General features: G+C 36.4%; 1 protein-coding gene across 1 annotated transcript; it reads left to right on the forward strand.

Annotated features, from left to right (window-relative positions):
- Positions 1–1,713: 1,713 nt before the first annotated feature.
- SLC10A2 (solute carrier family 10 member 2) lies at positions 1,714–20,973 on the forward strand. Its single transcript, XM_058186256.1, has 6 exons — positions 1,714–2,153; positions 7,623–7,741; positions 16,984–17,072; positions 17,892–18,067; positions 19,296–19,453; positions 20,571–20,973. The coding sequence occupies exons 1-6, from the start codon at positions 1,714–1,716 to the stop codon at positions 20,741–20,743; spliced, it is 1,155 nt and encodes a 384-aa protein (XP_058042239.1). The 3' UTR covers positions 20,744–20,973.
- The last annotated feature ends 1,760 nt before the right edge of the window (positions 20,974–22,733 follow it).

Below are 22,733 nucleotides of genomic sequence, written 5' to 3' on the forward strand. Positions count from 1 at the left end.
GCCACAGGCTGAATGTAATCTGAAGGGTAAAGCTGTTATGTCATAGTGGAGTAAGATGGACTGAAGGGCACTCCCATCCTAATTATTGGCCCCATCCCCAATAGACAGTTACTGCAAATGGACACAATAATATAATGACAATGAGAAGTTGCAGACTTGACCAGTGGTGGATTTCAAAATTTTTAATACCAGTTCTGTGGGCATAGCTTGGTGGGAGTGATATGGCTTGGTGGCTTGGTGGGCGTGGCATGGGAAGGATACTGTAAAATCTCTATTCTCTCCCCAATCCAGGGGAAGGTTACTGCAAAATCCCCATTTCCTACCAATCAGCTGGGACTTGGGAGGCGGAGAATAGACGGGGTGGGGCCAGTCAGAATTTTTACTACCAGTTCTCTGAACTACTCAAAATTTCTGCTACCGGTTCTCCCGAACTGGTCAGAACCTGCTAAAACCCACCTCTGGACTTGACTAATCTCTTTTTTTAAAAATAGTTTTTATTCAGTATTTTACATTTTTAAAACCAAAAACATAATGAAAAAAGACAAAAAAGAAAAGAAGGAAAGAAGAAGACATACAGATACATCAAACATTAAAATACAAAACAAATATAACAACATTATGTAATATATTACAACTTTCTGCATTAGACTTGACTAATCTCATCAACCTCTTCACCACCCAGCTGAGCACCATCAGTGGTAACATAAATAATGGCATTCACTGAATCCCTGGAATGACAACATTTGTGACGACTGAAACCGCTTCATTTTGTTTTTTCAAAAAAATAAATACAGCGTTGTCCAAACGTGGATAGTGAGTTTTGTCTGAACTAAGACGATATCAAGTAATGAAGATGATTAGCACCGATTTTAATGGATTATCTTTTCTTCATGAAAAGAGCACAAGAAATTCTAATTCCAATTTTATCTAATATCTAATTCTAAATAAGGAAACTGCAGTAATAAATCATATGTTTAAAGACTCACTTTTTTCTCTTTAAAAAGGGGGAAAATATAGAATAGAATAGAATAGAATAGAATAGAATAGAATAGAATAGAATAGAATAGAATAGAATAGAATAGAGCATTTCACCGAGGCAGCCTTCGTCGGCGCCATCTTGAGATGTTGCAATGTCTGCATATGTTTCATTACAGTGCTTTAGTATGAAACCACAGCTATCTGACATCATATTTTTAATCTAACAACATATCAGTATATTGGACGAAGTAAATGAAACTGACAGAAAGAATTGATTTTGTTGTTGTTTTTTAATTCAGACTTCCTTTGTATGTCAGAAAGACCCACATGAGATATGGAAAAATTCAGGAAATCCAATAGGGGGGAAATGTCACAGTACAGTTGGCTGAAAATTAACAGGTGTTGAAGAGATAAATATTAAAGAGAGATGCTCATTATTACTCTTTGATCCTCCTGTAATATATTAGTTATTTTTTCCTTGTTACCCATTATGTTTAAATATTAATTTGGTGTGAAACCTCACCTATTTTGAAAATAAATGATTGATTCACAGTGAATAAATGTATTTGTACGAGGGAAATATTATGACTCAGCAACTCAGCACTAAACCTTAGCCACTGCCAAATTCCAGCATTATCATCTTTATTGCCCCTAGTTGTTTATAATGAGATACTGAAGAAGACTAGTTTCAATATAGTGCATGAGAGCCTGGACAAGCATTTCTTCCCCTTCAAAATGCAGGAGGACCATTTAAGGGAATCTGATATTTTAACCTCTACATTTCCAACAACACAATCAACTTGGAATTTTTCACACTGTTCTGAAAATGCCACCATCTGCAAAGGGACATCCTGCTTAAAGCCGACAGATAATTTCAATGAAGTTTTGAGTGTAACCTTAAGTACTGTCCTAACTATTATGCTGGCACTGGTGATGTTCTCCATGGGCTGCAATGTGGAACTGAAGAAATTTTTAGGACACATAAAAAGGCCCTGGGGTATCATTGTGGGTATCCTTTGCCAGTTTGGAATCATGCCTCTCTTGGGTTTTATACTGGCATTTGCTTTTGATGTGCTTCCAATTCAAGCTGTTGCAGTGATCATCATGGGATGTTGTCCTGGTGGAACATCTTCTAACATTTTAGCTTACTGGATAGATGGTGACATGGACCTAAGGTAAGAGTGGTTTGCTTTTTGTTAGAGTTTAAATTTGTGTCACTTTTTTTTTAAATAACTTTAAAACTGCTACTTTGTGCATGTTTATTTGTGAGAGAACCCACTGAAATCAATAGAAGTTATAATTTAACAAACATAATGTAGTGTATCTCTTGATAAAACATTGTACTTGAAAATATTGCTCTGCACTTTCCACCTTAGTAGAAAACATTCCTAACAGAATGGCTTGAACACAACTGCATTTGCAGATATGTCTACTTTAAATCTCAGCAGCAGTGCGTCTTGACCTGCAATATGCAATCTGCTACCATCAATCTCTTCAAAATAAATAGTTATATTGACAGAGAGAGAAAGAGAGAGAGGAGACCAAATCAAAGTGCTCAAGAGCTTTCATTGGGAATAGCAGAAATACAGTGAATTCCAACTGGAGAAAATGAATGTCTCTGTCCTCAGTATAAAATACAGAACAATGAATTAGATTAAAGAAAGTAAGAGAACAGAAAGTAAGTGTAAATAGGACAAAGTTGGAAGAGTAAAAGAGAACTTTTCAAGTCAGGTTTGCTGATCGTTGATCAATGATCAGTATAAGAGCAGATGTGGCCAAAAAAAAAAAAGATGAATGGAAATTGAAGGGTGGAAGAATTCCAAAATTCAGAGAAGAAGGAACCATTTGGGAGGTTCTTTGAAAGTATTGGGCACCATGAAATTTGGGAAGAATAAAACAAAATAAAACAAAAGCACCACTGAAACAAAAGAGGAGAAAGAAGATCAAGACAGGAAAGATTAGAAGCACATTTATATATTTCAGTTCTATTTTTTACATATTTTGATCAAAGGTTTTGAAAAGTTGGCAGGTACTTTCCTGAACTTGAGGCATGACTCATTCTAGGGTTGTGGCTTTTTTGCTGCTTCATTTTTCTTTTAGTCATTAAGATAGATAGCTAGAACGTGAAAGGTAACAGAATTAATCTTATTACACAGATAAAAGGAATGCAGTCCAAAGTCAGATCCTGCTTGCTGCTACTAATATATGTGCGTGATCTGATCGAACACAACAATAGATATATTCAGAATCTCAAACCAAGCCAAAATCTGTATTAGCACAAGTAAAGCTTGGCAGAGTGTAACATCTGATTTGGAAGTCGTCACCAGTGCCAAATTATTAAATTGCTTTTGAAAGCTGGGCTCAGAAGAGCCAGTTCAGAATTCATTCCATTCAACTATTCACAGGTAACCTGCAATATTTATCAGATTGCATGTGTTTAAGGTCCTTATAGAGATGCGTATGGATTGGCACATGGAAAATGCCTACAAGAACAGACTGGTGAATAGGGTATTCTAGCCCACACACTAGAGTTGTGTTCTCTGCATTAAATCATAGAAATTTTGGACTACACATATTGCTATTGACAACAATATTATGTTCCAAAATAAACTGAGAATAGATATTGTGTGGGATCCTTGATGCTCTCTGAACTTGGTTGTTTTCTTGCATGCATTTCATTACCCAAACTATGTAACATCATCAGTGATAGTGCTAATAGGTATTATTTTAAAATTTAAACATTTTTGGATTTTTAAAAGGTTATCATCCATAAATGCTAACAATACTTATACATTAATCATGTCCCACTTTGTTTTTGTTAGAAGCTATTGGGATTTTGTCTAGATACCCTTAAATAGTTTTTCCGTACTAATTAACTAAATTAAACTGATACCCACACAAATAGAGTTGCTACCTTCAGTGAAATCCTGTCCATGTTTATTTAGCTATAAAGCTATAAATTGTACTCACTGTGATTTATTTCCAAGTAAGTTTAAAACTGAAACAAAATTTATATACATTAAATATATAAGTAATATTAAATAAGTAATATTTCCCATAATAACAAATGCCTGGCTTACCCGTCTAACAGAATCAGACCAGATACAGATTTTCTGTCTAAATTTTGCTTGCATTCCCTCCCAGTTGTAATTAATTATTGTTTGTGATCCCTAATGGGACAAATCAAAGAATAATAGAATTTGTTTATTTTTAGTACCTCTTTTCCATTAATATTATAAATACTTAATTATTGGGATATTAGACTTCAATGAGCAAAATGAGCTTTATTAATGCAATTCTTCTTTTTTTAGTAAAAAAGTTTTATTTCCATTTTCCAACAACCTATTCAATATACAGTCTCTTATTCAACATTAGTCATTAACTTTCATTTGTTACTTATTCGGACCTGCCCAGCTACGACTTCCTTCCTTAACAAACCTTTCCTCCTCCCTTCTCTACTTTCTTCTACTTTCTTCCTCCTTCCTCTCCTTCGCTTTTCTACATCCTCTCCTCCTTCCCTACTCTTCTCTTCCACCCTTTCTAACCCTCTCTCTTTCCCCTTTCTTCTTCCTCTCCTTTCCCCCTTTTCTACCTCTTTCTTTCCTACCTAGTTTCTTCCTTCACTCTCTCCTCTCCTTTCCATTCCTTCTGAAATGGCAGCTGAGCAGCCCCAATTCATTTCAAATTATTTCTATTTCTTAATTACATATCTTCAATCATTCCTTTACATTGATCCTTCATCTCCCCCTCCCTCCCCCTCCCACCCCCCCAGACTTCCCAGAACAAAGTACAGGGTATAAGATTAACAATCATAAATTAAAATACAACATAAGTCATAATCCATAGTCACTCCTCTCTCTAAGACCTTAACTCCCCTTCCAGAAACAAAAAAGTACATTCTTCTTCCAGTCCATTATATATCAGTCCATTCCACTCCTAAAATCTTCAGAATCTTCCAATTAAATTAGTATTTCCAGTTCATCAATAAAATACATAGTTTTTAATATCCAATCTTCATCAATTAACACCCCATATATATCAATCCATTCCACTCCTGAAGTCTTCAGAATCTTATAGTTTTTAATATCCAATCTTCATCGATCAAGACCAAGACTTCCATCTTCCAATATTCATCAGAAATTCTTTTATAATATACCTTTCTTCCTTAAACAGTCTCCCAAATATAATTCATATTTCCAGCTTAAATTCTTAAATTTTTATCCAATCTCCAAAAATAAACAATATTCTATCTTCTCATATCTTTAATATCACTTACATAAATCAAATAATATTGCTAATATTAATATTTCTTCAATTTACCTTACATCTGTCAAATAACATTATTAAAATTATAACTTATATCCAAAATATATCAATTATAACAATTAAATTCTATTTAACCAAATACCAACATTACATCCATAAATTTTTCTATCTGTCCTCCAAAAGTTAAACAATATTCCATCTTCCCATTCCTTTATACCTCACATATATCAAATAGTAACACCTTATACCCAAAATAAGTCAGTTGTAAAAATTAAACCCTATATATATATATTTTTTTTAAAAACCATCAAAATCACATCTTAAGCATTCTCCTTCCCCTTGTCTTCTATCTTACACATTTTCCACCATCTGCTCACCAATCAGCTTAACATCTAACAATAAAGAATTTCCAATCTTTAATATATTGGTGTAAAAATCTCTTGTTTAAAAACTTATTAAGAAAAGATAAGCCTCCAAAAGTTCCTATAAAAATATATATATATATATTAATGCAATTCTTATACTTATTATGAAAATAAGTAGGATTCAGCAAGGCTTATTCACATACAAATTCAACTTGTCAATACTATCTTAGGTATGTATATTCAGACATAATTTCCATTATTTTCCAATAAATAGGTAATCTTTAAGCTTCAGACCCCTCACATCCTGGACATAAACTGGTTCAACTTCTAGCCTCAAAATGACGTTATAGGGGACTTGACACCAGAACAACAAGACACAAGGACAGTTTTTTTCCCCATGCCATCATGGGGAACTAATTCCCACAACACTATCAGACTATTTACTAAGACTGTATTACTATTATTTTTCTCATCCTTCCTATTACCTATTTCCTTTTCTACTTATGACTATAACTTTGTTGTTGTATCTTTATGATTTATATTGTTTATTAGCTCCTAGTATGATTTATGTTGATTGCTTATTTAGTATCCCATGACTATTATTAAGTGTTGTATCTTATGATTCATGATGAATGTATTTATGATGGTTATTACCATGATTTATCATTTATAACTTTTAGGTACACTGAGAGTTTATGCACTGAAGACAAATTCCTTGTGTGTCCAATCACACTCGGCCAATAAAGAATTCTATTCTATTCTATTCTGTTCTGTTCTGTTCTGCTCTGCTCTGCTCTGCTCTGCTCTGCTCTGCTCTGCTCTATTCTGCAGGTCATGATTTCTCAATTTTTAATTTATTTCTATTTTCATTATTCTTGGAGTCTCTGTTTCTATATTTAAGTTCCTATATTTAAGAATTTTTCCAGACTATCAGTTCCTAACCCTAAACTTAAAATATTTTTTGACAATGTCTTTGTGCATATTCTCTCTCTCTCTCTCTCTGTGTGTGTGTGTGTTATGCCTTGAAAACAGAAGCAAAACTGGAAAAAAAACTGAAACATTATATATAAGATGACATCGGGATGCCTCGTCCTACAATTTTCTTAAAAAGGCAGAGTGAATGCATGATAAATATTTCTTATTTATTTATTTATTTGAAGGGCTTACATAGCCACCAGTTTAAACAATGTAATCCTAGGTGACTTCAACAGCAAATAACCATAATTAAATACAACAGTCAGCAATAAATAATAATAGCTGACCCACATTCATAAAAACTCCTGATATCCTCCCTCATCCTGGTCCCATACCTAGTGTAACAGGCAAGGTTTCAAATGCTTTTTAAAATCCAGAGGGGGCCAACTGAACATCACAGGAGAAAAATCATGAGCATTTCCTTATGATATGCCTGTTACTTTACCAAACTGCTATTTATAGGCATTATACCATTACAGGTAGACCTCAAGTTATGGCTGTAATGGAGCCTGCCCATTATGGTTATAAGTTGTCATGGTTGTAAAATTACTAAATTTTACATTTTTTTTTTCAGCAGTCAATGCCACATTTACATCCCCTACGAACACCGCAGTCACTACAGTTGTTAAGCAATTTCCATGGCTGTTAAGCCAATCTATTGTTCATTAAGTGCCACTTTTCAGCAAACCGTCATAAAACATGATCAGTGACTATGAGATGCTTCAAATGGCTATAATGTGTTGCCAGGCTGCCAAAGTGTGGTCATCTGACTTGGGGGGGAGGGCGCGGCTAACTGTCGGGACTTCGGAGCCAGATCATTACTCCCCTTTTTCAAGTAGGTCATAACTTTGAACCATTGCAAAGTGACTAGTAGTAGGTCAAGGACTACCTGTATTGGTGACAAGGCAAACATCATCCTTACAGTTATATGTGGAACCTGAAAATAAGTACATGTTTGTGAGAAACCACAATTTAGCATCCATAAAATATTAGAAGCTAACATGATAACAAGAGTAACAATGACTGGTTCTTTTTCAGCATCAGTATGACAACGTGTTCAACCCTGCTGGCCATGGGCATGATGCCGCTTTGTATCTTTGTCTACACCAGGATTTGGACAGATTTCAACTCCATTTACATCCCCTATGACAGCATTGGTAAGCTAAATGTGCCTTTTTTTTCTCCCACAATCATTCCAAGATCCATTTTTTACAGCCAAAGTCTGCAATAGAAAATCACTCATAAAACCTCCGATGTTTTATACTTGGGGTTAATTAGTCTGAAGCTTTAGGACTTCTCTCATAACAGATGCTTGGCATCTTTTAACACAACTGACAGAATCAGGAATGGCATAAAGCTGAGACCAACTCCCCACAGTAAACACTCGGTTGCCAGAGAGAAATATGATGCATTTTCAACAGTGACATATAAGCCCAGTTGGGAGTTGAAATGACCAATATTGTTCATGCCTCTTTGTCAGTGAAAATCTATTATATTGTAATTATACTTACAATTGCTGACACGGATTAACATCATAAAATTAAGGCATATTTTAAAAAAATGTGGATGTTGGGAAAGACTGAAGGCAAAAGGAGAAGGGGACAGCAGAGAATGAGATGGTTAGACAGTGTCATCAATGCAATGAGCATGAGTTTGGGCAAATTCCAGGAGAGAAGGGAAGGCAAGGAGGCCTGGCGTGCTGTGATCCATGGGGTTGCGAAGAATCAGACATGACTTAGTGACTGAACAACAAAAAGAACATGGACCTATACCCTCTGAAAGTGATGGCACAAACATCTCTGTAAAATGTGTCTTACTTTCAAATGAAATATACGGCTTATGGTGTTCTCCCTTTAAAAGTATGTTAAGATTTGACTGCACCAAGATAAGTTCAGACAGCAAATTCTGCAGTTTAAACTGCTCTATTATTTTGTGTTAACTAGAGAAACATGGAAATACCTGTGTTCCGAGTACCTTCTCTAAGACCAAAACCTTAAGCTTAAACTGTCTACTGTTGACCTCACCCCATTCCTAAGAAGTCTGTAAGGGCGTGCATAAGTGCACCTGCGAGCCTACCGTCCCTGTCCTAATATTCCTTTTTACTTACTCTTCTCATGTATCCAAATTATGTTTATACTTTTACCTGTTATCTTATATATGATTGACAAAATAAATAAAATAATAAATAAATAAATAAAACACAATCAATTAAAAAGAATAGGAAAACCAAAAAATGAACAAAGATGATAATTTAATGCATACATTTCCACTATTATAATGGACATAAGTGTATTGCATTGTATGAGTAGATCGTGAAAATCCCTTATGGGATGATGGTCCAATTGGTATCCAAAGGAATTATGCAGTAATGACTGCAACTTCAAGATCCTCGAACCATCTCAAAAGCTTTTTTTTTAGTAATATGAAATCCAAATAAGCTAGCAACATATTTGAAACTAATAATAGGAATCCTTAATCCCATCCATAAAATAACAAGTTTGGAAGACATAATCAGTTATAAAACAAACATTTTTCAGAGTGCTACTTGCGATCTTTTTTATCCCTATTCCAGGGGTGAAATGTTCCCGGTTTAGACCGGATCACCTGATCTGGTAGTGATGGCGGCGGGTGGTTCGGAGAACCGGTAGCAAAAATCCCTGCCTCCCCCCTTCCTGCCCCCCCCCTCACATGCCCAGTTGAGCTGCGCAATCATCAGAGGCCGAAAAAATGCTTTTTAAAGTTTTTAAAAAAGGCTCTGATGATTGCAAGGTTCAGCTGGGATTGTCAGAACCCTTTCAAACCATTTTTTCTTTGGCCGAAGAAGCTGTTAAAAAAATGCTTTGAAAGGGTTCTGGCGATCAGGCAACTCACCTGGGATCCTCAGAATCCTTTCAAAGCATTTTTTCTACAAGCTCTTCATCCGAAGAGATTGTACAAAAAATGCTTTTAAATGTAAAAAAAAAAGTTGGCCATGCCCACCCAGTCACATTACCCCCCCCACCAAGCCATACCCACAGAACCAGTAGTAAAAAAAATTACATTTCACCCCTGCCCTAAACCCACAAAATACATACATACATATATATATATATAGTATATTTTTGCCACTTACAGCTTTTGTCTTGATTGTGAGGTTAGTGTTCATGTTTCACCAGCATATGTTAGAGCATGTAGCACACACTGATCGAAAACTTTTCTCTTCAAGCATAGGGGAGGTTGCTCTTGAAAATCACACTTAGCTTGCCAAATACCTGCCAACCACATTTAACATACCATTCAATTTCCTTTATTTTATCACTTTCCATTGAGATCCATTGGCCAAGGTATATGTAGTGGCCTATTATATCTAGTTCTTCTTCACATATAAACACTGAAATGGAAATGGGCTGGTCACATAGCAAGACGAACTGATGGCAGGTGGACTAAGGTAGTCATGGATCCCACTTGAGAAAAAGTGACCGCAAAAGAGACCTATAACAAGATAGATTGACAACATTAGCAAGTATTGCGGGCACACAAAGCTCAGGACTGTATAGGTTGGAAACACGCAGAAGAGGCCTTTATCCTGCAGCAGATAGATAATAATAATAATAATAATAATAATAATAATAATAATAATAATAATAATAATAAAAATAAAAATAAAAAATTTAATTTTTATACCGCCCTTCTCCCGAAGGACTCAGGGCGGTGAACAGGCAGATAAAATAATACAATACATTACAATAAAAACACTATTTAAAAAAACGTATTCAATATAGCCTAAATTTAAAATACAATACAAAATATAAAATAAAATCCATGTTTAAAAACCCTATTTAAGCCAGTCCTGCTCGGAAGAATAGATATGTCTTAAGCTCGCGGCGAAAGGTCCAGAGGTCAGGAAGTTGTCGAAGTCCTGGAGGAAGCTCATTCCAGAGGGTAGGTGCCCCCACCGAGTAGGCTCTCCCCCTGGGGGTCGCCAGCCTACACTGTTTGGCTGATGGCACCCTGAGAAGACCCTCTCTATGGGAGCGTACCGGCCGGTGGGAGGCATGTGGTAACAGAAGGCGGTCCCAAAGATATCCCGGTCCTATGCCATGGAGCGCTTTAAAGGTGGTAACCAGCACCTTGAAGTGCACCCGGAAAACCACAGGTAGCCAGTGCAGCCTGCGCAGGATCGGTGTTATATGGGAGCCACGAGTGGCTCCCTCTATCACCCGCGCGGCTGCATTCTGAACCAACTGAAGTCTCCGGGTGCACCTCAAGGGGAGCCCCATGTAGAGAGCGTTACAGTAGTCCAGGCGAGAAGTGACGAGGGCGTGAGTGACCGTGCATAAGGCATCCCAGTCTAGAAAGGGGTGCAACTGGCGGACCAGGCGAACCTGGTAAAAAACTGGTAAAATGATGAATGATGATAAATACATACATACATACATACATACATACATACATACATACAGTGGTGAAATCCAATTTTTTTTACTACCGGTTCTGTGGGCATGGCTTGGTGGGCGTGGTGTGGCTTGGTGGGTGTGGCTTGTGGGCGTGGCAGGGGAAGGATACTGCAAAATCTCCATTCCTACCCCACTCCAGGGGAAGGATACTGCAAAATCCCCATTCCCACCCACTCTGGGGCCAGCCAGAGGTGGTATTTGCTGAACTACTCAAAATTTCTTCTACCAGTTCTCCAAAATGCTCAAAATTTCCGCTACCAGTTCTCTAGAACCTGTCAGAACCTGCAGGATTTCACACATACATACATACATACTGGTACATTTGTTTGTTTGCCATTTTTCAAGGTTAGTGGCTAAACAAAGCCTTGGTCTGCAGGTATTCATCATTAGTAGACAACAGAGATTCTTGAATTTCTTTTCTTGAAAACTCAAATAAGCAATATTGCACTGTACATATAGTATAACATTTCTGACATTGACTCCATTCATTCTAGTTTTGGAGATGGATAGAGTTTTATCTTTTTGTCTGCAGTTGTCACCTAATTCTACCCAAGTAGTAAAATAAGCTCAGTTATAAGGTTAAATTACAACTTAGTTTTAAAACTCATATTCCTATTGTCTGGAAATTGGCCAGGATTTATGCCTCCTGCTAAACATAAATGCTACAGCATTTGTGAATTTTCTATGTTTGTCGACAGGAGACATGAAACTTCATTTCTCAAATCTCACTTTGGATTCAAGCCACAACCCAAATCAAAAGGCCTCTGATACTGTTTAAATTTAATTAAGTGCTGTTTCTAAATCACTATGTGGGCACAAACTAATTTTTGGAGTCAATGTGCAATCCTAATAAAAGCCAAGAAAAGGAGAAATAAATAGAAAAGGCCGAGAACAAAGAAGTTCAAAGAAAATCAGATAGATAAGAATGTATATAAAATGGCTTTGTGGGAGAAGAATGTTAAGGCTGGCCAGGAGAAAGGTAGAACAAAGGAGGATGAAAATAGTTAATGAACTAAAAAGCTGAAAACTATTCAGATAAAGCTATGGAAATGAGGTAAAGAAGAAACAATGAGAAAATTAGAAGTATGTAGCATTTTTTAAATAATATCTTGCTATGAGCTTAGAATAAAACAACCCATTAGAGGTTTCAAGTGTATTACGTTTTGATGGTACAAAATCCCAAATATTTTTGAATAACTCCCCCAAGTGAGCAATGGGAGCTTGAAACAAGTCCATTACTGCTGCATTTTTAACGATGTCCATATAAGTCCACATTAAGTGCTACCCACATTCAATCTCCGTTTTAAAAGGATGATATTAAAAACATTAAAAACATCAAGATCACGTGAAGTGTTAGTGCCTCTTTATAATGCCTTGGTAAGGCCACACTTGGAATACTGCATTCAGTTTTGGTCATAAAAAAGATGCTGAGACTCTAGAAAGAGTGCAGAGAAGAGCAACAAAGATGATTAGGGGACTAGAGGCTAAAACATATGAAGAACGGTTGCAGGAACTGGGTATGTCTAGTTTAATAAAAAGAAGGACTAGGGGAGACATGATAGCAGTGTTCCAATATCTCAGAGGTTGCCACAAAGAAGAGGGAGTCGGGCTGTTCTCCAAAGCACCTGAGGGTAGAACAAGAAGCAATGGGTGGAAACTGATCAAGGAAAGAAGCAACTTAGAACTAAGGAGAAATTTCCTGACAGTTAGAACAATTAATAAGTGGAACGACTTGCCTGCAGAAGTTTGAATGCTCCAACACTGGAAAATTTTAAGAAAATGTTGGATAACCATCTGACTGAGATGGTGTAGGGTTTCCTGCCTGGGCAGGGGGTTGGACTAGAAGGCCTTCCTAGGTCCCTTCCAACTCTGTTGTTATTATTATATTATTATTATCTCCATTGCAAATAACTTTTAAGCACACATTTTTCAACATTTTTTAAAGCAAGTAAATTTAATAAATAATAAGTAAATAAACCAGCCCTGCAAAAAGCTATAGAACTCAGCAAAGAAGCAGCTATCCAGTAAGGAAGAAACAATAGATTCATTTCAACATGTTTTATGAATGACATAACAAAAATACACTTGTATGGCTGCTGCCATGAAACATTACTTCTAATGCACATTCACTGTTCAATTTTTTTCTATTTATTAAGATAGATTTGTCTCAATAAACAAAGAAAGCAAAATAATTTCTTATTTGGTCTCCTGAAAGCTCAACAGAATAGTAAATCTATTTATGATGGATGTGCACAGCATTCTCTTTTTAGTTTAGAACCTGCCTAAGGAAGAATAAAACAAAGATAACAGCATTATTTTACAACCCATAAACTTTCAATAACAATGAATAAAAACAGTACTACTTAGGCATTAAGCAAGCAGCAGTCAACTTGTGTCCCTCTCCCCAAAGTAGCAGTTCAAAATGGTTCTTGGGCTCTAAACATGTCCTTATAGCTGCCATTCCTCAATTCCATCCACCTCCTCTCTTCAACTAGCTGTAGCTAATGGCTGAAGGTCTGGAATTTATGCCTACTATTGTATTGATTAATACACTCTAATTCCCCAGAACTTGGAGGAATAGAAATAAGCACTTTCCGAACAACATAAAATAAAAGAAATTATTTTATCACAAGCATGGAATACAAATCCAGGACCAATTCTAGAGTATTTTATTTCACGCTGAGGATACTCAAAATAGTCATTTTAAGCTCAGAACCTTTGAAGCTCAAACTCTTTTCCCTTTCCCAATCAAACCGCAGTACAGCCAAAGGATCAAGGAATAAAATGGTTGGTTGGTTGGTTGGTTGGTTGGTTGGTTGATTATGTGCTCTCAGAGTATATTGGTATTGACTCTTAGCAGCCATGTAGATTGAATTTCTCACTCTGGTTGATATATCCCCAACCTGACTCTTCAGGTCTTCCAACAGGGATACTCATCACTATAATACTTGAGTTCAATTGACTTGCTACTAGTTATCGCTTTCTCTATCCTTTTGTTTTTCTCAACCTGATGGACATCATTCTAAAGCAGGGGTCTCCAACCTTGACAACTTTAAGACTTATGGACTGAGGATTCAACCTCCTCAGTTGAATCATTAATACACAGAAGTGTATGGCTGTGCCTGCCTTTTCTGAAATCGATAATGATCTCTTTTGTTTTACCTACATTTAAAACCAGACTATTTTTTATTACACCAGTTCACCAAACCTTCTACCTCCTCCTGGTAAGCACCCTCTTTATCATTCTGAATAAGGCCCTCTACTGTTGTATACAGAGATATACTGTTATGAAAGAAGCTTTAAGCAAGGAAGGAAAATATTCATGCCCCCACAGTTTTCGTGGCAAGATCTGGAGAAGTGGATTGCCAATGTCTCCTTTGTAGGCTGAAAGAAAATGACTAATCTAAAGTCACCCAGCTGGCATTGTAGCTAAAGTGGGATTACAATTCACAGAACTCCCAGTTTCTAGCTTGATACTTTAAACACGAAAGCAAACAGATTCTCATCTCTTTTTTATGATGGTTTATTTTAATCAGTCATTAATAACGTATTTATTTATTTGTCTTCTGTTGTTCTAAGCTCTGGTAGATTTCTGTAATATGACTCCTGGTAGAGATATACTTTCATAAACACATACAAATAGAATATATATGTGCATTTTATTGGGAGGAGAAAAAAATCCAAGATAGCATTTAGCAGGCAATCCAATTTTTTAAAAAAATGACAATTGTGTTGAAAGTTTAAAACTTGAGTGGGTATAAGAAACTGTTGGCTTAAATTAGAATTATCTTACTTTTAGGTGAAAATTGGGCACTCCTGTACTGGAAAAGGATATACAGCAGGTTTGCCTTCTCTAAATTCATGGCTTGATTAATGCAAGTAAGGAATATCAAGTAATCCTATTTACAAACAATGTGTGGTAGTTATTGATAAACCTGACTCTTCCATACAAAAATTAAAGAATAGATGCCTTTGGGGATTACTTTGGGAAGTTGTCAAAATCAGTTTTTCTCTGGAAACTTTTAATGGTGCCCAGAGGCAATAAGTAATGTCTTGGACTGAAAATGTATATATCAGGTGATGAGCATTTGAGGAAAAATTATTACCTTAAAAATGAAACCACAGATAGTGTATACCACATCTGGCATACTTAAAATGTAGTTTTTCGAAGTCAATACTTGGTTTTGGATGCTTACTTGGTGAAAAATCTCCTGGCTTTTGACCCAGTTGTCAGAAAAGATGGCTTTAATTTACAGATGACGTTTGCACTGCAACGTCTATATTCCATTTTGGGGGGTAATGAATGGCAAACTTTGCCCACTGGAAACTTTCTTTAAAGTATCTTCTTGAGATCTGTGTATTTGATACCTCTAATAATTGGAGGATTTTAGTCTTAACTACTTGGAAGGATGGAATTCTCTTTCTGCAATGTCAGCTGTTACGGAATTCTGATATATAATAACTCGGCCAAAAGCACCTAATTAGACCATGGAGTACATTGGCTTAGACCCACAATAAAGCTACATTATCCAAGAAGTCGAACTGTAAAGATAATTTGCCAAAAATATAGACTGGCACTATCCAGACATAGTCTGGCATGCTTAACTGCCTGTTGTACTAGAAGATTTACTGTTTTGTCCTAAAGCAGGAATGTCAAACTCAAGGCCCAGAGTCCAGATCCGGCCCATTGGTGGTTAGATCTGGCCTGTGGGGCCACCTTGGAAATAGCAAATGACTGCCCTGCAGTGCCTCTCCCAGTGAAAATAGAGCTTGGGAGGGCCGCAGACACTGTCTTCACTGGCAGAGGGTTGCAGGAGGCCCTTGCAGCTGAAAATGGAGCTCAGGAGCCCATTTTCACTGGCAGAGCACTCGGGCCTCCACATGCACCCCCAACATGACTGACGTCAAGCTGGCCACACACACCCCGACTTCTCCGAGGTCAAATACAACCCTGATGCAGCCCTTAATAAAATCCAGTTTGACATCCTTGTACTAAAGGATTCTCCTACAAATATTATTAGTAGATACATTATTAAGTGTTCGAAAGTATAAGTAGAGATGGATAAATAATTAGAGTGCTGTGTTTGGGAATGTCAATGGAAGTCCATTTTGCCATCTTCATGCAAACCACAATTGATAAATAATCAATTGATTTTATTAATAAATTATGTCAATTAGTAACTTAATTAACATAGTTATTTAACATAGTTCATTAAATTCCTTATGTGTCCAATCACACTTGGCCAATAAAATTTCTATTCTATTCTATTCTAATTAACTTATTGAGTGGTGCATATTGGACACATACATGTATTTTAAAGAAGAAATTGATGGATTTGTAGAATGAAAGGGCTGGAAGAGACCTTGGAGGTCTTCTACTCCAATCTCCTGCCCAAGCCAGGAGTTCTTATACCATCAGGTAGTGGATGGAGAAATGAGCCTCAAAAATGTAACTTTGTACCAAAAAGTGCTTCCTTTTAGACAGGAGTTATTTTTTATATTAACTTTATTTTATAATTTTATTTTTAATTTACTTATTGAATATATGCAAAATTCATTGGTTTTTGAATAATATACCAAAGATTGGAAATTTATGTAGGACCATCATCAAGAATATTTCCCCCTTTATTTTTGAAAGAATAATTGACACTACAAACTTGAAATACAACAGTCTGAAAAACTTGCTTTTTTTTATTATTTGGACATGCATTTTACTGCTGTGAGTCCTGATTTGGAGAATCACTTAGAAATAACTTACTAATTTATATAATTAATTTCTATTTAGTTAAGTAAACTGACTTGTATAGCATGGCATACATAACACTAATTTTGATTAGTGGATAAGAGCTTTGAGATTTTTTTTCATCCTTTTCTTTTTTAAAGAGAGTTCATTTCAAAGAAAATCCATTTCTTTCAACCTAGGTGCCTTTTCCACAATTTTAACCTGTTGTTGTTTTTTGCAGGCATTTCATTGGTTGCGCTTGTCATTCCTGTTTCCTTTGGGATATTTTTTAAGCATCAATGGCCCAAACTAGCTAAAATTATTCTTAAGGTAAGGCTGAACAATTATGAGTTCTTATTCAGAGAACATTCAAGATGTAACTGAGGGCTGATTGTGATCTGAATGTATTATATGGTGGTTTTTTTCTTACCTTGGCTGCCTTCATACATTTTTAATATTGTTTTGTCTGTTGTGATTGTTTGTATGTGTAGTTGGGTGCCTAGAGCGGCTGCAGCAAGATGGGCCTATAAATCTAACAAACAAATACATTCATACACAAACATACTGGAACAATCACTTTTGCTACCTTAACTAAATTCGAATGCTGGAGAAATAAACAGAATATGTCAACTTAATTATTTAAGAGATTTGTTTGTCACTCATTCCACTTACCTTCACTACCAGTTTGGAACTGTGAGCGCACGCATGCGCAGAACCTTCTATGCATGCACAGAGTGTCTGTGATGACGTCTGGGCGGGTAGGTGGAGCCTCCAGCCGCCACCTCTTCCAGTGTGCCTGAACCAAGGCGAACCAGTAGAAACCCACCACTGCCCTTAAGGACTATCAAAGATCATATCAAACCCAAAAGTATTAACTGCAAATTTACTTATTTCCTTTTTTACCCAGAGACAGTCCAAGTTATTCTGATATGTGAGTCAGAAAGTATCACTATATTACAGAAAATATAGTCATAATTTTAATAAACTGACCTACTGATCAATTATTTTTAATAATATTGCCATACTTGGGCAGCTTGAGTTTTCCTCATAATAGAATTGATCCTGATTCCACTGTATAGGGTGAAAGATTTCAAGACTACAATTTGTGCTGGTGATATATTAAATATGCATTCTCTCTCTTTCCCTCAGATTGGTTCCATAAGTGGTGGCATTCTCATAGTGATCATAGCCGTGGTTGGAGGAATATTATACCAAAGTTCCTGGACAATTACTCCTGAACTCTGGATTATTGGGACTATCTTTCCAGCTGCTGGTTATTCTCTAGGCTTTTTCTTGGCTCGCATAGCTGGACAATCCTGGCACAGGTAAGATTTATTCCACAACTAATACTATAATCCTATCTAGCATAAACCATATTGTCTCCCTTTTTAAAAAAATATTTAAAATTTGAAATTAATTAACCATAGAATTATAGGCTGCCTTTACTTATTCTGTTTACAGCCACTAATCATTCTCTATTTCTTTTTTTAATAAAATTGATATTCCCAAGCCATAAAATAACCATGTTTTGGAAATCTTTCTGGTTTGAAAAAAATAACCATCCTTCCTTTACAAAAGCATCGTAACAACTCTACTTGATTCACAACATTCAATTGTTCAGTCGTCTCCAACCTCATCTCCGATCCAAAAACAATTTAAATGAGCTTAAACTGAAACTGTTGATGCATCATAAATTCATAATTGTCAGTAAGAAAGAGAGGTGGGAGTTAATCTACTCCACTGTATCTACAATTTATCATTAATCCTTGTGTAGTTCAATAAATGCATAAAATGTTCATGACGTAGCTTTAGATCTGCCTAGGGAAGGAAATTCCCTCACAACATCTCATAGCCTTTCCGGGCATCAGTAAAGGAGAATATTTGTAGCTCATGCTTGAAAGAAGGATCCCAGTCTCTGAATTTGGCTGTTTTCTTGCAGATGTTTCATTACCCAAACTAGGTAACACCATCAGTGCTAGTTCCTTGTTGAAACCTGTATTCTTTTAGGGAAAGCAATTAGGGGCTACATACTGGCAGTGAGTTGTCCTAAAATCCAAAGTAGACTTTATGCAAGTATAGACAGACATATGTATACATTCTCTATATCCTGACCCAGGAATCACACAGTAGGGCAGAAGGGATTGTCAGTTCAAGCTCAAGCACAATAAAATAATTATGCTCCAGACCAGACTTTTAGTCAATCAAGTTCAAGGCTAGTAGGTAGTTCAGAGATTTTGTAAGCAAGATATTATCAGATCCTGATAAAAGATCCGATAATAAGGATTTTTGTCCTTGGAAATGAGCAAGGCTTTGTTTTGTAACAAAAATCAAGCTGTTATGGAAATTGTTCCAGCTTTTGTCTGCTCTCTGCCAGAATCTTTGTCCCTGGAAGCATCTGGCCTTCAACCAAACAGAACTGACTTATCAGAACTGATTGCAGAAGTCAAACTACTCAGGAATTGATCATTATTCCCAAACAGACCAATTCCTACTAAGGGTCTTTCTCAAGCAATCTGGTGATTTTTTTTCCCCACCCTTCGTTACTTCTTTCAGATGCCGTACGGTTGCTCTAGAAACAGGAATGCAGAACGCTCAGCTGTGTACTACCATTGTTCAGCTCTCCTTCACTCAGGAACAACTGGGGCTAATGTTTACTTTTCCACTCATCTATTCTATTTTCCAGCTTATTTTTGCAGCAATAATTCTGGGAGGTAAGCTACCTTGCCTATGACCCATTTGGATCTTTTGTTTCTAAAATCAGGAAGTCATTTCAGAGGCTTTAGTATTTATTCATGCAGCACAGATGATTCTATTTTCTGCAATTATCTCCCAAACAAAAACATACAACTTTTAAGATAACGGTGAACACGACTACATAAATTCTCTGGCTTGGTCAATATTAACCACAAAAGTAGAAATCAATCTGAAAAAATGTCCTAATTGTTGCCTTGAGGAGTGTGGCCAGTCACAAAATTTCCATTTATGAGAAACCAAACAAAACCATGGACTGCAACCACCCTTGATGATACGTTGTAAATCAATGTTTGTCAACTTCAATAAAATTAAAATGCATGGACTTCAACTCCCAGAACTGCCCAACCAGCATGCTAGCTGGAGACTTCTGGGAGTTGAAATCCACACCTCTTAAACTTGCTAAGGTTGAGAAACAATGTTCAAGCTCAGAGGCCTTTCTGGAAATACTAATTATGTGTGAAGATGCTTTGAAGGATGCAAGCGTCTCATTCTTTTCTAATTAAGAGAAACTACAAAATTAAATTTGATAAGACATAGTGTATGTGAACTTGACAAGTATCACAGAATATGTGGGAGAAATACAAGGGCATTTTGAAGTACCACATTCAAGCTAACAGTTAAAAATGCAGCAAAGTAAAAAACTAAACAGAGGAAGTAAAGCATTCAGAAGCATCCACAAAATATAGCCAATCAAGATTGTAGCTGTGATGTTATGGTGAAAGCTTCATCTGTTTTTCATGTGTGTTGCACATTTAGAACAAATGGTTTTAATGGTTCAACCAATTATTGAACAGTCATAACTCCCATCTTGACTTTTTTTACTATAATATGCGGACACATACACCCATACCATTTCCAGATAATCACTTCTCTTTTCTTGAACTCTTGTCAGAGATGGAGGAGTTCAATCTTCTTTGACTTTTGGCCACAAATAGTAATCAAGAGTGCAAATCTATACTCAGAGGTTAAGTGTGTTTGTATGTAACTATTGAATATTATCTAAGCTCCAAAGCAAATGTGACTTTGTCAGTGGTTGTTACTTCAGTTCCTAACATGTCAGGCCATTGTCCTTAGTTTACCAGGTCTACAAAAGATATTTTGCTGATCGAAAGAGCGTTTTGCTAGAAAAAGAAAACCAAACTGAATCTGGGCCAGTGTCAACTTATGCAACAACAAATGGAGGATTTAAGATGGAAGAAGGAAAAGAAGAGAACCACACGACAGTGATGGCAAATGGAAAAGTATAAGAAGTATGGATTTTCTGGAACTGTTGCTTTTAAAAATTCTGCTCCTTAAAGAGAAATATTTTCAAATATTTGGAGTATACTTTTGTACAGATATCCTTCCCTTTAAATTATTCATTTACAATTGTGTCCTTTGATCTTTCCACTCACTTCTCTCTTCTTGAGAAAATAGAAGGAAAGTTGTTTTAATTTTCTGAGGTAACAAAAAATGTATATGACAATAAAGCATTAGAACTCTTTAGGTTTGTGATGTGTTTTGTGCTGAAGTACCGTATTTTTCAAAGTATAAGACACACCCTTTTCCCCCAAAAAAGAAGGTGAAAATCTGGGTGCGTCTTATACTCTGCATGTAGCCCCACCCAGCCTCCAAAACGGAGATTTCAAAGGCTGAAAGAAGCCTCTGAAAGAAGCTTCAGAAAAACAGCCTCTGAAAGGCTTTTATCTAAAATAATATGGCAAGCAACAAAAGAAGAATCAGTAAAGGTTCTAACCAAACTATGCTAACAAATCTAGAGAATGACACAATAACCAATAGATCTGAAGATGTTGATCTATATACCAATACCAAAGAAAGGAGATTGAACAGAGTACAGATAGTCCTTCAGAATAAAAGCCTCTGAAAGAAGTTTCAGAAAAAAAGCCTCCAAACAGAGCTTCAGGAAAAAAGCCTTTTTTTCTGAAGCTCTGTTTCACAGGCTTTCAGAGGCAGAAAAAAAAGTTTTTTCTGAAACAGAGTTTCAGAAGTTTCAGAGGCAGAAAAAAAAGCAAAATGCAGAGCTCACAACCAACCAACCTGTTGCTAAAATTCACCCTTGGGAACAGCTGATTGGGGGTATTCCGGGAGACTGATCCACCCACCAATCAGCTTTTTTTCTTATTTTCTTCCCCAAAAATTAAGGTGCGTCTTATACTCTGAAAAATACCAGTATATTAATCATGATACAAGTTGCTCAGAAACCAGAGGAGAGTATCAAGCAGCAATAAATATTTCTTTAAGCTGAAGAAATTGAAAAACATCATTTTATTATTTCACTGTTCACTGATTGCTTGCAGGTGGACATGTCTAATGATGTCTTAGTAGAATGCAAGAAATAATAAAGTCAGCAGTCATTATTGCAAGAATGGAAAACCCAGGAACATGTGGTTGAGTAGCATTTCCTAGATGACGCATGGAAAAGATCAATTTTCCTAACACTAGATGCTGTGACTGAATGTAATGTTATTCTCTCTCTATTCTACTGCAAACACCTGTCTAGACAATATTGCTTAACTGCAGGATTCTAAGCTCTTGGTATACTTTTCTCTATGGGAAATTGAAAAGAAATGACAATGACTAAAGCAGAACAAAGTACATATTGCCAGTGCATTCTAGACCTTAAACATAAATGTTGCATGATAGGTTTGTATGTGGCAGATATATTCATAAACACTCTTGGATAAGTATTCCACACTGAGAAGAATTTGTCCACTTAAATTGTACTGCTTAGATGTCTCAGAGCAGCCAGTATGAGAAACCAGGAGCTGGGGTATACATATTAATAGGCACATCCAGGGATGAAATCCAGCAGGTTCTGACAGGTTCTGGAGAACCAGTAGTGGAAATTTTCAGCAGCTCAGAGAACTGGTAGCGGAAATTTTGAGTAGTTTGGAGAACCAGCAGATACCACCTCTGGCTGGCCCCAGAATGGGGTGAGAATGCAGATTTTGCAGTATCCTTCCCCTGCCATGCCCACCAAGCCACACCCACCAAGCCACACCATGCCCACCAAGCCATGCCCATGGAATCAGTAGTAAAAAAATTTGGATTTCACACTGGGCACATCCTTGAAAAGTTAGCCAAGCTGTAATTGTATGAGCATTTACTTGGAAATAAATTACCTTAACCCACCGAAACTGATATAGTATGTAGACAACTGAGAGGATATATAGCCCAGAAAAGTATGTATATATATTTGAAAATAAATCCCAGTGCATATATCAATCTGAGTTTCCT

Source organism: Ahaetulla prasina, chromosome 5 (assembly GCF_028640845.1).
Source record: "Ahaetulla prasina isolate Xishuangbanna chromosome 5, ASM2864084v1, whole genome shotgun sequence".
Lineage (NCBI taxonomy): Eukaryota > Metazoa > Chordata > Lepidosauria > Squamata > Colubridae > Ahaetulla > Ahaetulla prasina.